General features: G+C 41.5%; 1 protein-coding gene across 1 annotated transcript in view; it reads right to left on the bottom strand.

Annotated features, from left to right (window-relative positions):
• Positions 1 to 15956, bottom strand: part of LOC141273398 (alpha-2-macroglobulin-like protein 1) — a 196128-nt gene that overhangs the window by 166309 nt on the left and 13863 nt on the right. Inside the window, exons 6-7 of the mRNA XM_073685168.1 lie at positions 12646 to 12802; positions 8459 to 8543 (exon numbers count right to left, since the gene is read on the bottom strand). Coding sequence (XP_073541269.1) covers positions 8459 to 8543; positions 12646 to 12802 — 242 coding nt within the window. The remainder of the gene's footprint in view (positions 1 to 8458; positions 8544 to 12645; positions 12803 to 15956) is intronic.

Below are 15956 nucleotides of genomic sequence, written 5' to 3'. Positions count from 1 at the left end.
GCCTGCCTATATACACCGCCTGCTTTATATCTCTGCAGATGGATTAGTCCTCAGAAGGACTGTTTGTTGAGATGAATATGTGTCTCTAATATAATTTGATACACCTACACTAACTAGAAACAAGCAAATCTCTCCCTGATGCAGCAGCAGGTCTCCCTACACTGCCTGATCCGGAGTGACTGTGATGAGCATGGCGGCGCCAGGTCTGATATAGACCTGATAACGCTGTGCGGCCAGCCAATCACTGTAATACTACAACCAACATGGCTACGGCATTACAGTGAGTGGCAGGCAATTCCTGCATGTTCATTGGCTCTCTAAAGAGTGCCAAACATGCAGGGAGGAGACCAGAGGTCCCGCCGAGCAACACAGGGAAATAATCGGCGAGCGCCGAGCATGTCGAGCAGTGAGATGCTTGGGCGAGCGCTAACTAGCGCTAACGCCACCCACAAAGTACGTCCTGAGGCCGGCACTGGTGTCAGGACATAATCTTTCATTGCACTTCTGTAGTGAGCACTTCGTGCTCATGCTCACTGAGCAAGACGAAATTAAAGGGTCAGCGGCCGGAAAAATACAGCTGCCGGCTAGTGATGAGCGAGTACTGTAATATTCGTAATCGCTATACTCATAACGAGTACTTTGTAATAATTGCGTATTCGTTCCGAATAGCGAGTACAATGTAAGTCAATGGGAAATGCGAGTAATTTTCTTCTGGACCCTGGGGGCCTGAGGAAAAGTCTGAAATGGATAGGAAAGTGATGAAACAGAATGGGATGAGCCTGGAGAATGTGCCTGCATGCATTTCTGACTCGTATATGGTTTCTGGGAATAGGTTTGTCGCAATGTTACGCCCTATACAGACACACAAGAACAACTATCAAGCCTAACCTAAATTGCATGTAACAGGCCAAAATTGCAATATCAATTATATCACTTGTGCAAGTCAAAGAACAAAGGATATATGGTGCCCCCCTCCAGGATCAGTTGGAAAAGCTTCTCCGAATGGCTCAGAGATTTTGATTGTCAATATTCGACCGATTATATAGGAAGAGAAGACTTCTTGATACTGTACTACTTGGTCCAGTGCAGAATGTGCAGCATCTTATTTCCAAAAATTACTCCTGGGGGCTGTGTCACAGGAGCAGGGAGATTCCATGACGAGGGCCTCCCTTGTCAAACTTTATGTACGATGGAGTACTGTAGTAGTTGTGGCCCTCAATTCAAGTTTTCAGAGGGCCATCAGTTGGTCATCAACAGTCAGTATAAATTTCTATTGAATATGTATACCCTATCTCAGTCACAATGTGGCACAACCTGTGACAAGGGCCTCCAATGACAAATATTAGTTTGGTAGGACCACTGTACATTTCAGATTTGTCCACTGCACAATGTGCATAGGTTTTCTAAAAATTAGCCCTCTGGGCTGAGTCATGGTTGAAGCAAGAAGCTATCATCACAATGGCCTCCAATCACAAGTAGTAGTTAGGCTGGAGTAGGAATACTGTCCTGGTTTGTCGACTGCACAATGTGCATAGGGTTTCTAAAAATTAGCCCTCTGGGCTGAGTCATGGTTGAAGCAGGAAGCCATCATCACAAGGGCCTCCAATCACAAATAGTAGTTAGGCTGGAGTAGGAATACTGTCCTGGTTTGTCCACTGCACAATGTGCATAGGGTTTCTAAAAATGGTTGACGAAGGAAGGAAACGTTTTTTTATGGGAGGGGGGTGATGTTAACAGCAGTAGCATGATTCTGTTTATTTGGTGAATTTAGGTTGGCTTGCTGTCAACTGTTGGGATTACAAACTGTGAAGATATCCAGTCCTTGTTGAATTTAATTAGAGTAAGTCTGTCTGCATTTTCCGTGGAAAGGCGGGTGCGGCTATCAGTGATGATTTCCCCAGTGGAACTAAAAACACGCTCAGACACCACACTAGCAGCCGGGCAGGCCAGCACCTGCAAGGCATATAAGGAGAGGTTGGGCCAAGTGTTCAGCTTAGACACCCAATAATTAAAGGAAACTGAAGCGTCAGAAAGGACGTACATATGGTCACTTAAGTACCCTCTGACCATGTTCGGCAACTTATCCCTCCTTGGCATTTTTACAGGCACAGATAGCCCTTGCTGTTGTGCTGGTTTATTGAAAATTGCCCAATTTGTGCTAATTTTCCCCCCACCTCTGTTGGAGCAAATGTTCGTGTTCCTCCCCATTATCCCTTGATGTTGAAAAGAGCCGCTACCTTTGCCACCGGCATTGAGGGTGATGTTTTCAGCAATTGATCTACAATGGTCCTCTTGAACGATTCCGCTGTAAAACTCTTTGGTGACTCCAAAAGGAGAGAAGGAAATTTCTCCTTGTACCGTGGATCGAGAAAGGTGGCCAACCAGTATAGGTTGTTGGATAAAATGTGTATCACGCGATGGTCTTGCCACAGACACTTACACATGAACTGTGCCACGTGGGCCAAGCTGCAAAAAGGCAAATGTTCTGTGTCCCCAACAGTAGAAACATTACCCATCCTCTCCTCACGCTGACTCGTCTCCTCCTCCTCATCCACCTCCTCCTCTCCAGCCCATCCAGGCTGGACAGACATGAAGCTTGGGTTGGGTGTCCCCTCTGTAGCATTACGAGACCCCTTGGTAGCACAGAAAAACAAGTACTCTCACTGCTCATCATCACCCATTGTTGCCTCAGAATATTGGCAGGGCTGGGTAGTAACACCCATTGGGAAATCTGGCTCCATACCAACATGCTGGGCACTCAAAGCTTCCTCTTTGAGATTCTGCAGTGATTGCTTCAAGAGACACAGCAGCGGGATGGTTACCCTAATAATAGCCTGATCACCGCTCACGAGGTTGGTGCAGTACTCAAAGTACTCAAGAACCTCACAAATGTCAGCGATCCACACCCACTCGACAGTTGTTATGTGTGGTGACTGACTTTCAGTCTGACGGGCGTGCTGATGCTGGTATTCAGCTACTGCCCTCTGCTTTTCACTAATCACTCGAAAACATATGATAGGTGGAGTTCCACCACGTGGGCAGGTCGCAAATGAGTTGGTGACTTGGCAAATTCAAGCACTTTTGCAGTGCTGTAAGAGCAGCAAAAGCGGTAGAAGAATGGTGGAAATGGGCGCTAATGCGACGCACCTTCTCAAGTAGGTACGGCAAGTCATGGTAAGTTTTCAGAAATTTCTGAACAACTAGGTTCAGCACATGAGCCATGCATGGCACGTGTACCAAATTGCCGACCTTTAAAGCTGCCACCAGGTTCCGCCCATTATCGCAGACGACCAGACCAGGTTGGAGGTGCAGCGGGGAGAGCCACTGATCGGTCTGTTGTTTTAAAGCTTGCCACAGCTCTGCTGCAGTGTATGCTTTCTGACCTAAACAGATAAGCTTCAGCAGAGCGTGTTGCCACTTTGCCGATGCGCTGTTGCACAGGTCCCAGCTTGGCAGTGATGGGGAGGGTAATTCAGCAGAGGATGAGGAGCAGGAGAGGAAGTGGAATATGAAGAGGTGAAATCCTGACAGAAGTTGGGCCCACTATTCTTGGTGTGGGTAGGATGTGTGTTATTCCCGTTTGCGCCTTTGTCCCAACCTCCACCAGGTTCTCCCAGTGTGCCGTGACAGAAATGTATCGTCTCTGTCCACAACAACTTGTCCAGGTGTCTTTTGTTAGGTGGACCTTTCCGGTTATGGCGTTGGTGAGAGCACAGTTCAGATTGTTTAACACGTGTTCCCAGCCAACATAGTGGCGGCTGGGAACACTGTATAGTGGGGCAGCCACAGCCAAGAGATCACGGAAAGACTGTGTTCCCACAAGCCTAAACGGCAACATCTCCACAGCTAGCAATTTGGCAATCTTCGAGTTTAGTATTTGTGCCTGTGGGTGCGTGGCTGAGTATTTACACTTTCTTTCCAAGCTCTCAGGCACGGACAATTGGACGCTTTGCTGGGACAAGGAAATAGATGTGGTTGATGTTGTGCATGAGCAACCTCAGCTTATGGGTAGAAGGTATGAGCGCCTGCTTCCTGAACAGCAGATTCTGAAGGACATAGCCCAGGCAACACGGCATTGGTTTGACCCGCATATGCAGATTTGGTACCCTGGTGTTCCGCCCACCTTCTGGGGTACTTGGCTACCATGTAGTTTCGCATACTGATGGTGCTTAGGTTGCCTCTGCCCTGGCCTCTGCTCAACTTGGCATGGCAGATGCTACAGACTATAATGTTTTTCTCTGAGGGACTTTCAGAAAAAAAATTCCACGTAGCAGCTGAACGCCCCCTTGCCCTGACTTAGCACACAGTGGGCGTACTCTTGGGAACAGTTGACCCAGTTCTCACTCTGGGCAAACCACGACCCCTTGGTGCCTGTGTTGGTGCTACATATCCATCTTCCTCTGTGTTGCTGTCATGGCTATGCATGCCAACGGTCCAGGTCGGATCAGTGGACACATCATCGACCACCTCATCTTCCATCTCATCGTCATTCCCAGTTGACATTGTAGGCTGACCTGATGGCAACTGTGTCTCATCATCATCAGCCTCCACCTCTGGAGACAGTAAATGACGTTCCATCAAATACTTGAGCATCAACGCACACCACCTCCTTTTGTCCCTCTTCAATGCTGCACAGTGATAGGCCAGAGCCAACCAAAGGATAGGTACCAAACAGATCCTCGAAGTGGCCAACCTTGGGGTCATATGTCTCCTGTGACTGATAATGGCGGCAGGCAGGAGAACCAGCTTCAGGATTGGATGGGCCAGCCTTCTGCGTATTCACAGTAGTCTGTGTGGTCGTGGAAGATTTGTTGCTGCTTAACAAATGCATAGAGGCCTTGTCTGCTATCCAAGACAGAATCTGCTCTCGCTCTCCTGGCTTCCACACACATTTACGTTCCAGACCGGGAATATTTTCCAGGAACATAGTGGATGTTGCAAGCTTCTTCTGACCTGACACAGACTGAGTGCCTTCTTGCTCACCACGGACAACACCACATCCACGTCCTTTAACAACAGGCTATTTTGTCATTTTGGGTTTTGTTGCCAGATTTTCAGATGTTGATGGCACAAGCCAAGCTAGCTGTCACAGCCAAAATAGTGGTTAAAATGGCCTGGTGCATGCTTTGCAGCAGGCAGTAGGAAATGTTTGGACTACTGCTTTGTGCAGTGCAATCAAATATTTTTTACATAGACTAATAAAGACAGAAGGTAGGCTGACACCCAAAAATAGTGGTTAAAATGGCCTGGTGCTTGTTTGTAGCAGGCAGTAGGAAATGTTTGGACTACTGCTTTGTGCAGGGCAATCAAAGATTCTTTACGTAGACTAATACAGACAGAAGGCAGGCTGACACCTCAAAATAGTGGTTAAAATGACCTGATGCTTGTTTGTAGCAGACAGTAGGAAATGTTTGGACTACTGCTTTGTGCAGGGCAATCAAAATTTTTTTACGTACACTAATATGGACAGAAGGCAGGCTCTGACCCCTAAAACAGCAGGGAAAATAGACCAGTGCTAAAAAAAAAAAAGGCAGCACAAAATGCTAATTCTATGTGTGCAGGAAAATATTGCTTTTCCTCTGACAAGAGATATTTTAAGATGGGCACTGGAAGAATACTTTATCCTCTCCCTAGCTAATACACAAGCTCTCCCCTGTACTGTGACTTTGTTGTGAGTCTTCAGCTATGAAAAGAGCTATTTTTTGGTGGCTTTATGGAGCTAGTGAGCGGCTCCTTTAAACACAGGACTAGTACACACTGCAGGTAGCCCTTACAAGGGCTTTTGTTTGATCAAGAGGCCTAAACACTTTCCCTAGCAGCTCAGCGATCTCTCCCTAGGCTATTACAACGCCGGCTCCAGACGCAATGTGCACAAAATGGCGGCGGCAGGGCTTAAATAGACCCTATGACACTGAGCAGCCAGCCAATCACCGTATTGTCACAATCAAGATGTCTGCGTCATTACTGTGAATGGTTAAGAAGCCCAGCATGCTTAGTGGCTGCAAAGAAGGTGTCAAAACTGAAGGGCGGGACATCCGAATATAGTGAAGTGAGTGCACAAATACTTGCCGAATAACGATTAACCCGAATACTGTACTATTCGTGCAAATAGCGAATAGTAACGAATACACTCACTCATCACTACCGCCTGCCCAAGCACTGCGGTCCCTGAGAATCTGCCCAGAGGCCGGATACAAGATCATCGAAGGCTGTAAATTGTCCACGGAGCTGAGGGTCCCCACCCCTGCTCCAGACTAGCAAAATGTCAGAACTTCTGCTTTTATTGAGGGGGGTCACACTCGCTGATTCCAATGGAAGCAGTAAAGGTGTACTTAATTTTTCACACACTACTTGTTCATTTGAGTCTTGTTTTGTTGCTATGCCAATAAAGGTACAACCATAGAATTAAAAAAAAGTGTAGTTAGTTTTTCTCATATGTGTATATAGCTAAAAATAAGAAGTTATTTAACGATTAAAGAAGCACTCCCATCAAAGATTTTATCCTCTTAATATATTGCAATCATCATATTATAAACACTGATGAGCAAAACCAAACGATGTTTTGTACTTTTGACTTTCAGGCTCCATCCACTACAGTTTTGAACGTGAGACTACCATCATTTTATAGACAATTATCTTGGCTATCTCATACATTACTTTGACTTACAACTATTTTGCATATGATTAGTTATGAAGATTCTTATCATTTCAATACATTGTTACTGTTTTGCTGCTAAAAATCAAATTTATTTTTTTTAGTATTTTATTAGTATTTTGTAAATCCTTCTGGGCATGCTATCAATCAGATTCAAGCATATTTTGACCAAAATCTGATCCCTGGTGTGATGTGTGGCATAATTAAGATTTTACGCTGTATTGTCACACCAGGTCTCTTCTACATGTTCCAAAAGTTAGTGCATACTGGTCGACTCATGTGGGTATGTCTACAGCTTTTTCTTCAACTCTACCCACAAGTTTTCCATTGGGTTGAGGTCTGGGGACTGTGGGGGTCAATCCAGCACCATTACTTCTTTGTTATTAAACTATTTTTTTTCCAATTTCAACGTATGCTTCGGGTCGTTGTCCTGCTGGAACTGTTAGAACATTATGTCATCCTTTTCATACCCATAGTACTTGAGTGTACAAAGTAACTTGCCTTCTAGGATACTCACATATAGCTCAGCATTGACACCACCATCTATCTTGGGCAAGTAGCCAACGCCTTTGGCTTATAAACAACCCCATATCATCTATCTTCCTCCACCTTCAATTTTTCGATCCTTTAGACCCTTTTCCCCTTGTTTCTTCCAGACTCATTTGCTCCCATCAAAGTCTAGTCTATTAACTTTTGTCTCATTGCTCCAAATCACCTGTTTCCAATCTTCTACTGTCCACTTTTTGTACTTTTTTGCAAACTCAAGCCGATGCTCCTTATGATGATATTGAAGTTGAGGCTTCTCCTTTTTTCGGGCCACCATTCCAGACTTGTGTAACATGAGTCGCACGGTACTTGCATTGACCTCTGTGATCTCACTATTACGAAACGTATGAGCCACCTCTACTGCCATGTTTACCTTGTGATGAGCTGACTTGTTGACTCTGATATTTTGCCTGGACGTCCACCTTTTGTCTTTTGAATGGATCCAACTATCATGCCATTCACATGATGCAGTTTGGCAATTTTCTTGGCTGAGAGACCGCTATCAATGAGTAGGATGATGCTGTTTCACTTTTCTTGGGGAATCTTCTTTATGGCTGCTCCTCGATTCGAACCAGTGACCTTTCGCTTGAGAAATTAACCTACCGTAATAACACACTGAGCTATTAGGGAATGTGAGAACAGGTTGTAATTTGTAGTGTACAGGAAGAAAAAGATTTTTCCACCACCAGTAGCAAAACAGTAACAATGTAGTGACATGATAAAAATCTGCATAACTAATCATATGCCTAATGGGCGCACCTTGTCGTGGTGGGATGGCTTTAACGCTTTTTTGATCAAACTAGTGTTAACTAAGTACCCTGTGTTTTTTACTTGCACTATTTTATTTATTTATTCACTTACTACAGGGCAGTTGCTCATTTTTTTGTGTAAACTAAATAAATTTGGTCTCAAGAACTCTCTCACTCATTAGGTGGACTCTGTAAAATGTTCATTGTAATATTAGAATTATACAGCCATTCTGACATGATTATTTTGTAGGAAGTACACCAATCCCACCTCGTCTAAGAGGTCTATGTGAAAATGTATGAAGCTTAAATTGTAGAATGATTTGATAGATTCACTGTAATGAGTTCACAAAAAAAATTAATCTACAATCTAAAAATGATCCCTTTGTTTTGGCTGACTGTGCATTTTAATGCTCTCAATGCTGGAACTTTTACATCTACTAGTGACCATTGACCATATTGGTAATTATGAGGTTTGGGAGTCATGCAGTAACATTATTGGGCTTCTTACCTGCCACAAACGTGCAGATTCAAAAATGCATCTGTGAGGACAACTTCGGATGGTGCACTGATATTTAACTCGAATCTCTTTGTAGCTAAATGGAATAGAAATGTCAATTGTTACAAATTCTCACTATTGTTTAATAGCACTTTTTGCTCTTGGCAGTATGTTATTAATACTTGAGTTATTACTACTTGCTATGGCATTTACAACAGTGAACATAGCAGATAAGCAGGACAGATTTTAGATTTATGGTATGGCCATGTGCAATGCAATGACAGTTGGAACCCTGATGGCTCAAATTTATGTGCTCACCCTTTCTACAATTCGCCAGTGATGCTATGCGTAGAATCATTAATGTTCCTATTTTTATCCACATGTGACCTTTTTTCATCATTTACTTTCTTAATGTTTATTTAAAAAATATTGCTTATTGGGTATTGTTTATTTTTTGACAATATTGTCATCTTTTTAGAAACTTTATGGAGTTATCCAGGCTTATTCAATTCATAGTTTATTTTTTAAGTCCTCATACACATTAGGCAAAAATTGGCCGAATCTGCCGAGATTTCGGCCGGATCAGCCAACCATCCTATGTGCATGAGGGCCTCTTGACTGTCAGATTTTGTAGGAGAACATATGGAGCTGGCATTTGAAATTCTTCTGATTTGGCAGGGAGACAAGTCGCTGCCATATGACTGTGGCAGCAGCTTCCCTGTAGTGAACACAGGAACACTTGGCCAAGACTTGGCTCTGTGTATGGGAGAGTTTGGAAGGGTAGCTGTTGGCCAATCAATTGGTGGGTCCTATTTTCAGAACCTCTGCCCATCAGTGGATTCAAGGAGCATGAAGGACAACAGAAAGTGGGCGCTACCAAAGATCAGTATGTTCTACAGGAGAGCGCCACACAAGGGCTCAGTCAGACGTCCATGTTTCATTGATTTTTTCTGATATACAGTTGAACTCAGAAGCTTGCATATACCATATAAAAAGACACATATGCATGTTTTTCTCAATATCTGACATGAAATCAGAATAAACCTTTCCCATTTTAGGTCAATTAGGATTACCATAATTTTTAATATTTGCTAAATGCCAGAATAATGAGAGAGAGAGAATGTTTTAAGGCATTTTTATTACTTACTGCAACGTCAAAAGTTTACATACATTTCATTAGTATTTGATACCATTACCATTAAGCTGAATGATTTGGGTCAAATGTTTGGGATATCCTTCCACAAGCTTCTAACAATAGTTGGTCAGAATTTGGGCCCATTCCTCCTCACAAAACTGGTGTAACTGATCCAGGTTTGTAGGTCACCTTGCTTGCACCTGCCTTTTCAGCTTTGCCCATAAATTTTCAATAGGATAGAGATCAGAGCTTTGTGATGGCCACTCCAAAACATTGACTTTGTTATCCTTAAGCCACTTTGTTACCATTTTGTCAGTATGCTTCGGGTCATTGTGCATTTGGAAGACCCATTTCCGCCCAAGCTTTAACTTCCTGGCTGATGTCTTGAGATATTGCTTCAGTACTGCCACATAGTCTTCTTTTCTCATGATGCCATCTATTTTGTGAAGTGCACCAGTCCCTCCTGCAGCAAAACAACCCCACAACATAATTATACCACCCCCATGTTTCATGGTTGGGATGGTGTTCTTAGGCTTCCAAGCTTCTCCCTTTTTCCTCCAAACATAACGATGGTCATTACGCCCAAAAAGTTTTAGTTTCATTAGACCACAGGACATGTCTCCAAAAATGTAGATCTTTGTTCCTGTGTGCATTTGCAAATATTGATCTGGCTTTTTTATGTTTCTTTTGGACAAATAGCTTCTTCCTGGCAGAGTGGCCTTTCAGCCCATGTTGATATAGTACTTGTTTCACTGTGGATATTGACACAATCTTACCAGCTTCTGCCATCATCTTCACAAGGTCTTCTGCTGTTGTCCTTGGGTTGATATGCACACGTCGGACCAAAGCACATTCATCTCTGGGACACAGAACCTATCTCCTTCCTGAGCAATATGATGACTGGACATTCCCATCTTGTTTGAACTTGCATAGAATCGTACCCAAGGATGAGCCAGACTTGTGCAAGTCCACAATTCTCTTCCTGATATTTTGGCTGATTTCTTTAGACTTTCCCATGATGCTACACAAAGAAGCAGTGTGTTTCAGGTGTACATTAAAATACATCCACAGGTGTGTCTCTAATTAACTCAGATGTTGCCAAAAAAGCCTGTCAGATGCTTCCAAACACATAACATCATCATATGGGCAGTCCACAATTGTTTAAAGGCATAGTAATCTTAGTGTGTGTAAACTTTTGACTTTGCAGTGAGTAATAAAAATGCCTTAAAACATTCTCTCTCATTATTCTGGTATTTGGCAAATATTACAAATTATGGTAATCCTAATTGACCTAAAATAGGAAAGGTTTATTCTGATTTTATGTCAGATATTGAGAAAAATATGCCTATGTGTCTTTTTATATAGTGTATGTAAACTTCTGGTTTCAACTGTAGCATATAGTTATGATTCTGTTCAGTGATGTGGAAAAAAAATCAAAATGGAGAATTGTCCATTTTTTTATCCTAGTTACTGATCAGAATCTTCAGTACAAGTCAAGGGATGCATGAAAAATTCAGACAGCACAATCACTAATTCAAAATACTAAGTATCAAATCGGGCGGAGAAATCAAATAATAGGTATTAGTTGGACTATTCTCACAAAGGTGTACCCTCATAAAGAAGCATATAGGCTAAGTAAAAATTAATAGTCCAGGAGCAAGATGTGTGAAAATGTATGATCCCAATATTTGGAAGAATAGGGCAATAGGTCAGGGCAGGTAGTGTCAGTGAGAATATCACGTTTCACTTTGTAAAGGCAGCTTCCTCAGGGGAAGATGCTATCAAATAAATGGAAATACTTTATATCAGACATAATGAGTTGGATCCATAAACTCAATAAAACTCACATGATTAATAAGGGATGCTGGGCTTACGGAATCTGGAAGTGTAGACAGCACACATGTTCAGTTCATATGATTGGAAGGTGTTATCAACTAGTGAGGTGCATGTCAGAACGAGATATTATGTTATGTTCATACGTAGTGTTTTTGCTGCATGTTTTATACAGCATATTTGGTGCATAAAATATGCAGCATTGTACAGTACCAGCATAATCAATGAGATTTCTGAAATCTCGTGTGAACATACTTAAAATGCTTAAAAGGAACCACAGCTGCTCATGGTGGAGCTGCAGACTCTTCATTGTTAATATTGCTTTTAGCGGTTTGGCTGGTGCTGCTGAATTCTATGTTGGTGGCTTATCTCCCGGAAAAAAAAAAGAATAGGTCGTAGGAAATCCGACGTGCCAGATCTTTCTATTCCCAATATCATCTGCTGGGAGGAGTTGGTGGGCACCCATACGAATTAGACTGCCTTCCAATCCCACCGATATCATTGGGTTTGAAAAACTTTAGTATAATTTTTGTGGGGCCCATAAGGATAGACCATCAATTTTGAATAACCCCTTTAAAGGGTTCATTCAGAAATACCAAATTGTGGCCATGTCCTTAGTATAGGGGATAAATCTCATAATAGTGAAGTTTTGGCACCCCCACCAATCTGCTGATTGATGTGGGATGGTGTTAACCCCTTAATTGTTTAAAGACACAGCCCTATATAGTTAGTAGGGGCTGTATCTAATATTACAACTCACTACACCTTCGTCCATTGGAAGTGATCGGGACCGAGCTGAAATTAAAACATCCAATTTTACACTTTATTCCTGGATTTCTCATTTGATATTTTTGAAAAAACTTTTGATCTTGTTTTTTATTTCTTTATTTTTCAGAGGGAGTGGGGCAGATGGGATATCATGGCAGAAAAACTTTCTATTTTGAGACCTGTGTATTGACCCTGTATGGCGGCACAGTTTTGGTATTCGGAAGAACAATTGGCACTTTCTGGGTTCTGAAACACATCATAGTCCCCTCTAGGTGTACTATTTATTATGGAGATTAAGTGGCTACAGAGAATAGCCTAATTTGTTCTCTCTATGTGCATCTGTATCAAGTACATAAAAGTACAGAACTGGCCTTTAGCCGGTTTTATGATAATTGGAAAACGTGATAGTTATATTTTATCCTTGTTATATAAATTTTATAGACTTATTTTCATGCCATCTTACCATATTTATCAACTCTAAAAGTTTTTTCACAACGATCAGGTATGTTAACTTTATAAGTTCCAAAAGCTAATTCATTGGCCAGATGAAAGCTGAATTCAGCAAATCCTTGCTTTGTTGTTACATTCCGCCACTGTGCTATGCGGTTTTTATTTGGATCCTGCAGAAAAAAGGGAAATTAGCATTTACTTATAAACTTCTTAGGATTGGATAGATAAGAACCAGATCAGATGAAACCTTTCAGTTGATCCTATTCTGCTACATATTGTAATGAAAACGGAAAAATAATATATTATTCTCTATGTATTATGAGCCCATTTCCTGATCCTTCTCACAATTATATACAGTGGCATGTACACGTTTGGGCTCCCCTGGTCAAAATACTGTTATTGTGAACAGTTAAGCAAGTTGAAGATGAAATGATCTCTAAAAGGGCTAAAGTTAAAGATGACACAATTTCTATTTTTTACATTTTAAAAATTACAAGAAAGGAAAATGGGCTGATGCAAAAGTTTGGGCACCCTGCGTGGTTACTTCCTAGTAGCACCCCATTTTGAAAGTATCACAGCTTGTAAACACGTTTTGTAGCCAAACAAGGGTCTTTCAATTTTTGTTTGAGGGATTGTCATCCATTCTTCTTTGGAAAATTCTTCCAGTTTTAGATGTTTTCTTGCATACTTCTGACGCTGAATTTTATGGTATGAGAGCTTTTCTTCTGATAACTCTTCCATGAAGGCCATTTTTGTGCAGGTGTCTCTGAACAGTAGAACAATGTACCACAACTTCAGAGTCTGCTAAATATCTTTGAAGGTCTTTTGCAGTCAAGCGAGGGTTCTGATTTGCCTCTCTAGCAATCCTACGAGTAGATCTCATTTAAATTTTGCTTGGTCTTCTAGACCTTATCTTGACCTTCACTGTTCCTGTTAACTGCCATATCTTAATGACATATGAAACTAAGGAAAGGGCAACTTGAAAATGCTTTGCTGTCTTCTTATAGCCTTCTCCTGCTTTGTGGGTCTCCACCATATTCATTTTCAGAGTGCTAGGCAGCTGCTTAGAAGAGCCATGGCTGCTGTTTTTTGGCACAAGGTTAGAGGAGGCTGAGTTTTTATAAAGCTGGCAATTTTGCATCACATGGCCTTTCCTAATGATGATAGCGAATAAGCCATAACCCTAACAGGCTAATTAAGGTCTGAAACCTTGGTCAAAGTTATCTGAGCACACAAATCTCCAAGGGTGCCCAAACGTTTGCATTGGCCCATGTTCCTTTTGTAATTTTTAAAATGTAAAAAATTACAATATATATATATATTTGCCTAAAGTACAAAGGATATGTGTCATCTTTAATTTTAGTCCTTTTAGAGATCATTTAATTTTCAACTTGCTTAACTGTTCACAATAACAGTAATTTTGACCACGGGTGCACACACTTTTACATGCCACTGTATCTGTCTCTAAGTCAACTGTCTGCAGAATGATCATTTCCTAATGCTTTGTCTGCAGTGGGAGACAAAGTTTGTTAAAGGGGTTGTCCAGGCTTTGACCGAAGACTTGAGCCCCAAGCCTTTACAATCTCTTTAAGCATTTCCCAGTCAACGGAAAGAGACCAGTGGTCCTTTAACCAAATTTTCCATGTGCAGCTGGACATAGGATGTAACAGTGGCTGCAGAACAGAAAAAAACTTTTTTGCTTGTTTTTTAATTTCACCTCTCCGATATGAACTAACTAACTGATTGTCACTATATACTTGGTCGTAATCATGGATATCTAAGCTACAGCAATGCCCTGCACTTGGGGAAATCGACATAGTGAATCGGAAGTACTATACTACATTTCTAATTGGAGTTATTTGCTAATATTATTATTACACCTACTACATATTGGGATAGGATCTTGGAGATGGGAATACCCCTTTAAGTCCAAGTGGGTGTTTTCAATGGACGGAGTGTATTTCTTCTCCCTGTATTAGTTGCTGTAACACCCCCCTTAGATTTAATAAAAGTTAACTCATTAGGTGCCAAATATTTTGATTGCCAATATCTCCGCCATGGAGAGGTGAAATTAAAAAAAAGATGTTTTTCTCCACTTTGCAGCCATTATTACATCGTGCGTTCAGTTCATCATGAAAAATTTGATGAAAAGTCCTCTAAAGATCTCAATTTATCATCTGCAGGTTTTTTCTGTCACTATTTTTTTAATTGTGGTTTTTGATGAAGTTGTTTGTGCTAAATTGAAAAATATGAGGCAATTCGGGAATTGCAAAACCCCAAATTACCTTTCTTTACTGTCTTTAACTGGTTTTGCAACTTTTTAGGAAGAAAAGTTGCACATTTCGCAAAATGTCACAAAAATGCGTAAGAATAACTGGCGTAGATAAATCACTCGGGGAGGCATGACTGAAGTAGAGTTCAGTAGTATTGCGGCAAATTTGATGAATGTGTCTAAAATATTTGGAAAGATCACATTGATGTAAAATTCAGAAAGCTAACTAAGCTACATAAGACAACTTGAGATAGGCGCAAATTGTTTGACGAATTTGGCGCAAAACAATAAGTCATAAGTTGAGAAGTATTTATGCTAAAATAATGGTGAAAATTCAATGATGAACCGAGCCCGGAGTGTTTGTGTAAGATTAGAGAAAAAGGCCTAATGCTTTCAAGAAACAGAGCAAGCCCTGCTAGTTCATGGGTAATGTCTGGTGTTACAATTTAACCTAATTAACCTCTTACATGGAACCTGACAGCATGATCTACCCCTATTAACTAATTACAGAGCTGCATTTTTCAGTAATCATGAATTTCTAGCAGCCCCAATGTTAAGGGATAGTTGCTACCAAAAATGTAAAATTAGCATTTTAATCTTGTGTTACTGCATATTCTAATTAGCTGGACTAGTCAGAATGGCATTCACTTAGTGTTGAGCAGTTCAGCCCAGCCAGACGATATCACACCCATAGAGACGAGGTTGTAGCGTTTGTAGCGTCCCTCTGCCTGAACTATAAGTCATTTTCTGACCATAGTTTCCATTTAAAAGATTGTTTTCATGTGTTAATCTTCTGTAGAGCACCACTCAACATCCTCCCAGGTTCCGATCTGCAGGGGGCGGTGCGTTCCTGAAGACTGACAGTTCGGACTAGCGACATAATTGTCCTGCTGGTCTGAATTGTGCACTCTTCGAATCTGCTTCAAAATTAGGTGAACGCAGGAACACTGAAGCTGATTGGAAGGTGCACTCTAGTGATCTGTTCAGGTTTAGATCTGTGCTTACAGGGCTAAAACTGGTCTTATTATCACCAGTCCAAAGATTTGTGCAAG

Source organism: Phyllobates terribilis, unplaced genomic scaffold, assembly GCF_046119375.1.
Source record: "Phyllobates terribilis strain yellow unplaced genomic scaffold, ASM4611937v1 Scaffold_5__5_contigs__length_657084704, whole genome shotgun sequence".
Lineage (NCBI taxonomy): Eukaryota > Metazoa > Chordata > Amphibia > Anura > Dendrobatidae > Phyllobates > Phyllobates terribilis.
Note: the sequence above shows the minus strand (reverse complement) of the source record. Positions and strands in the feature narration are given on the sequence as shown.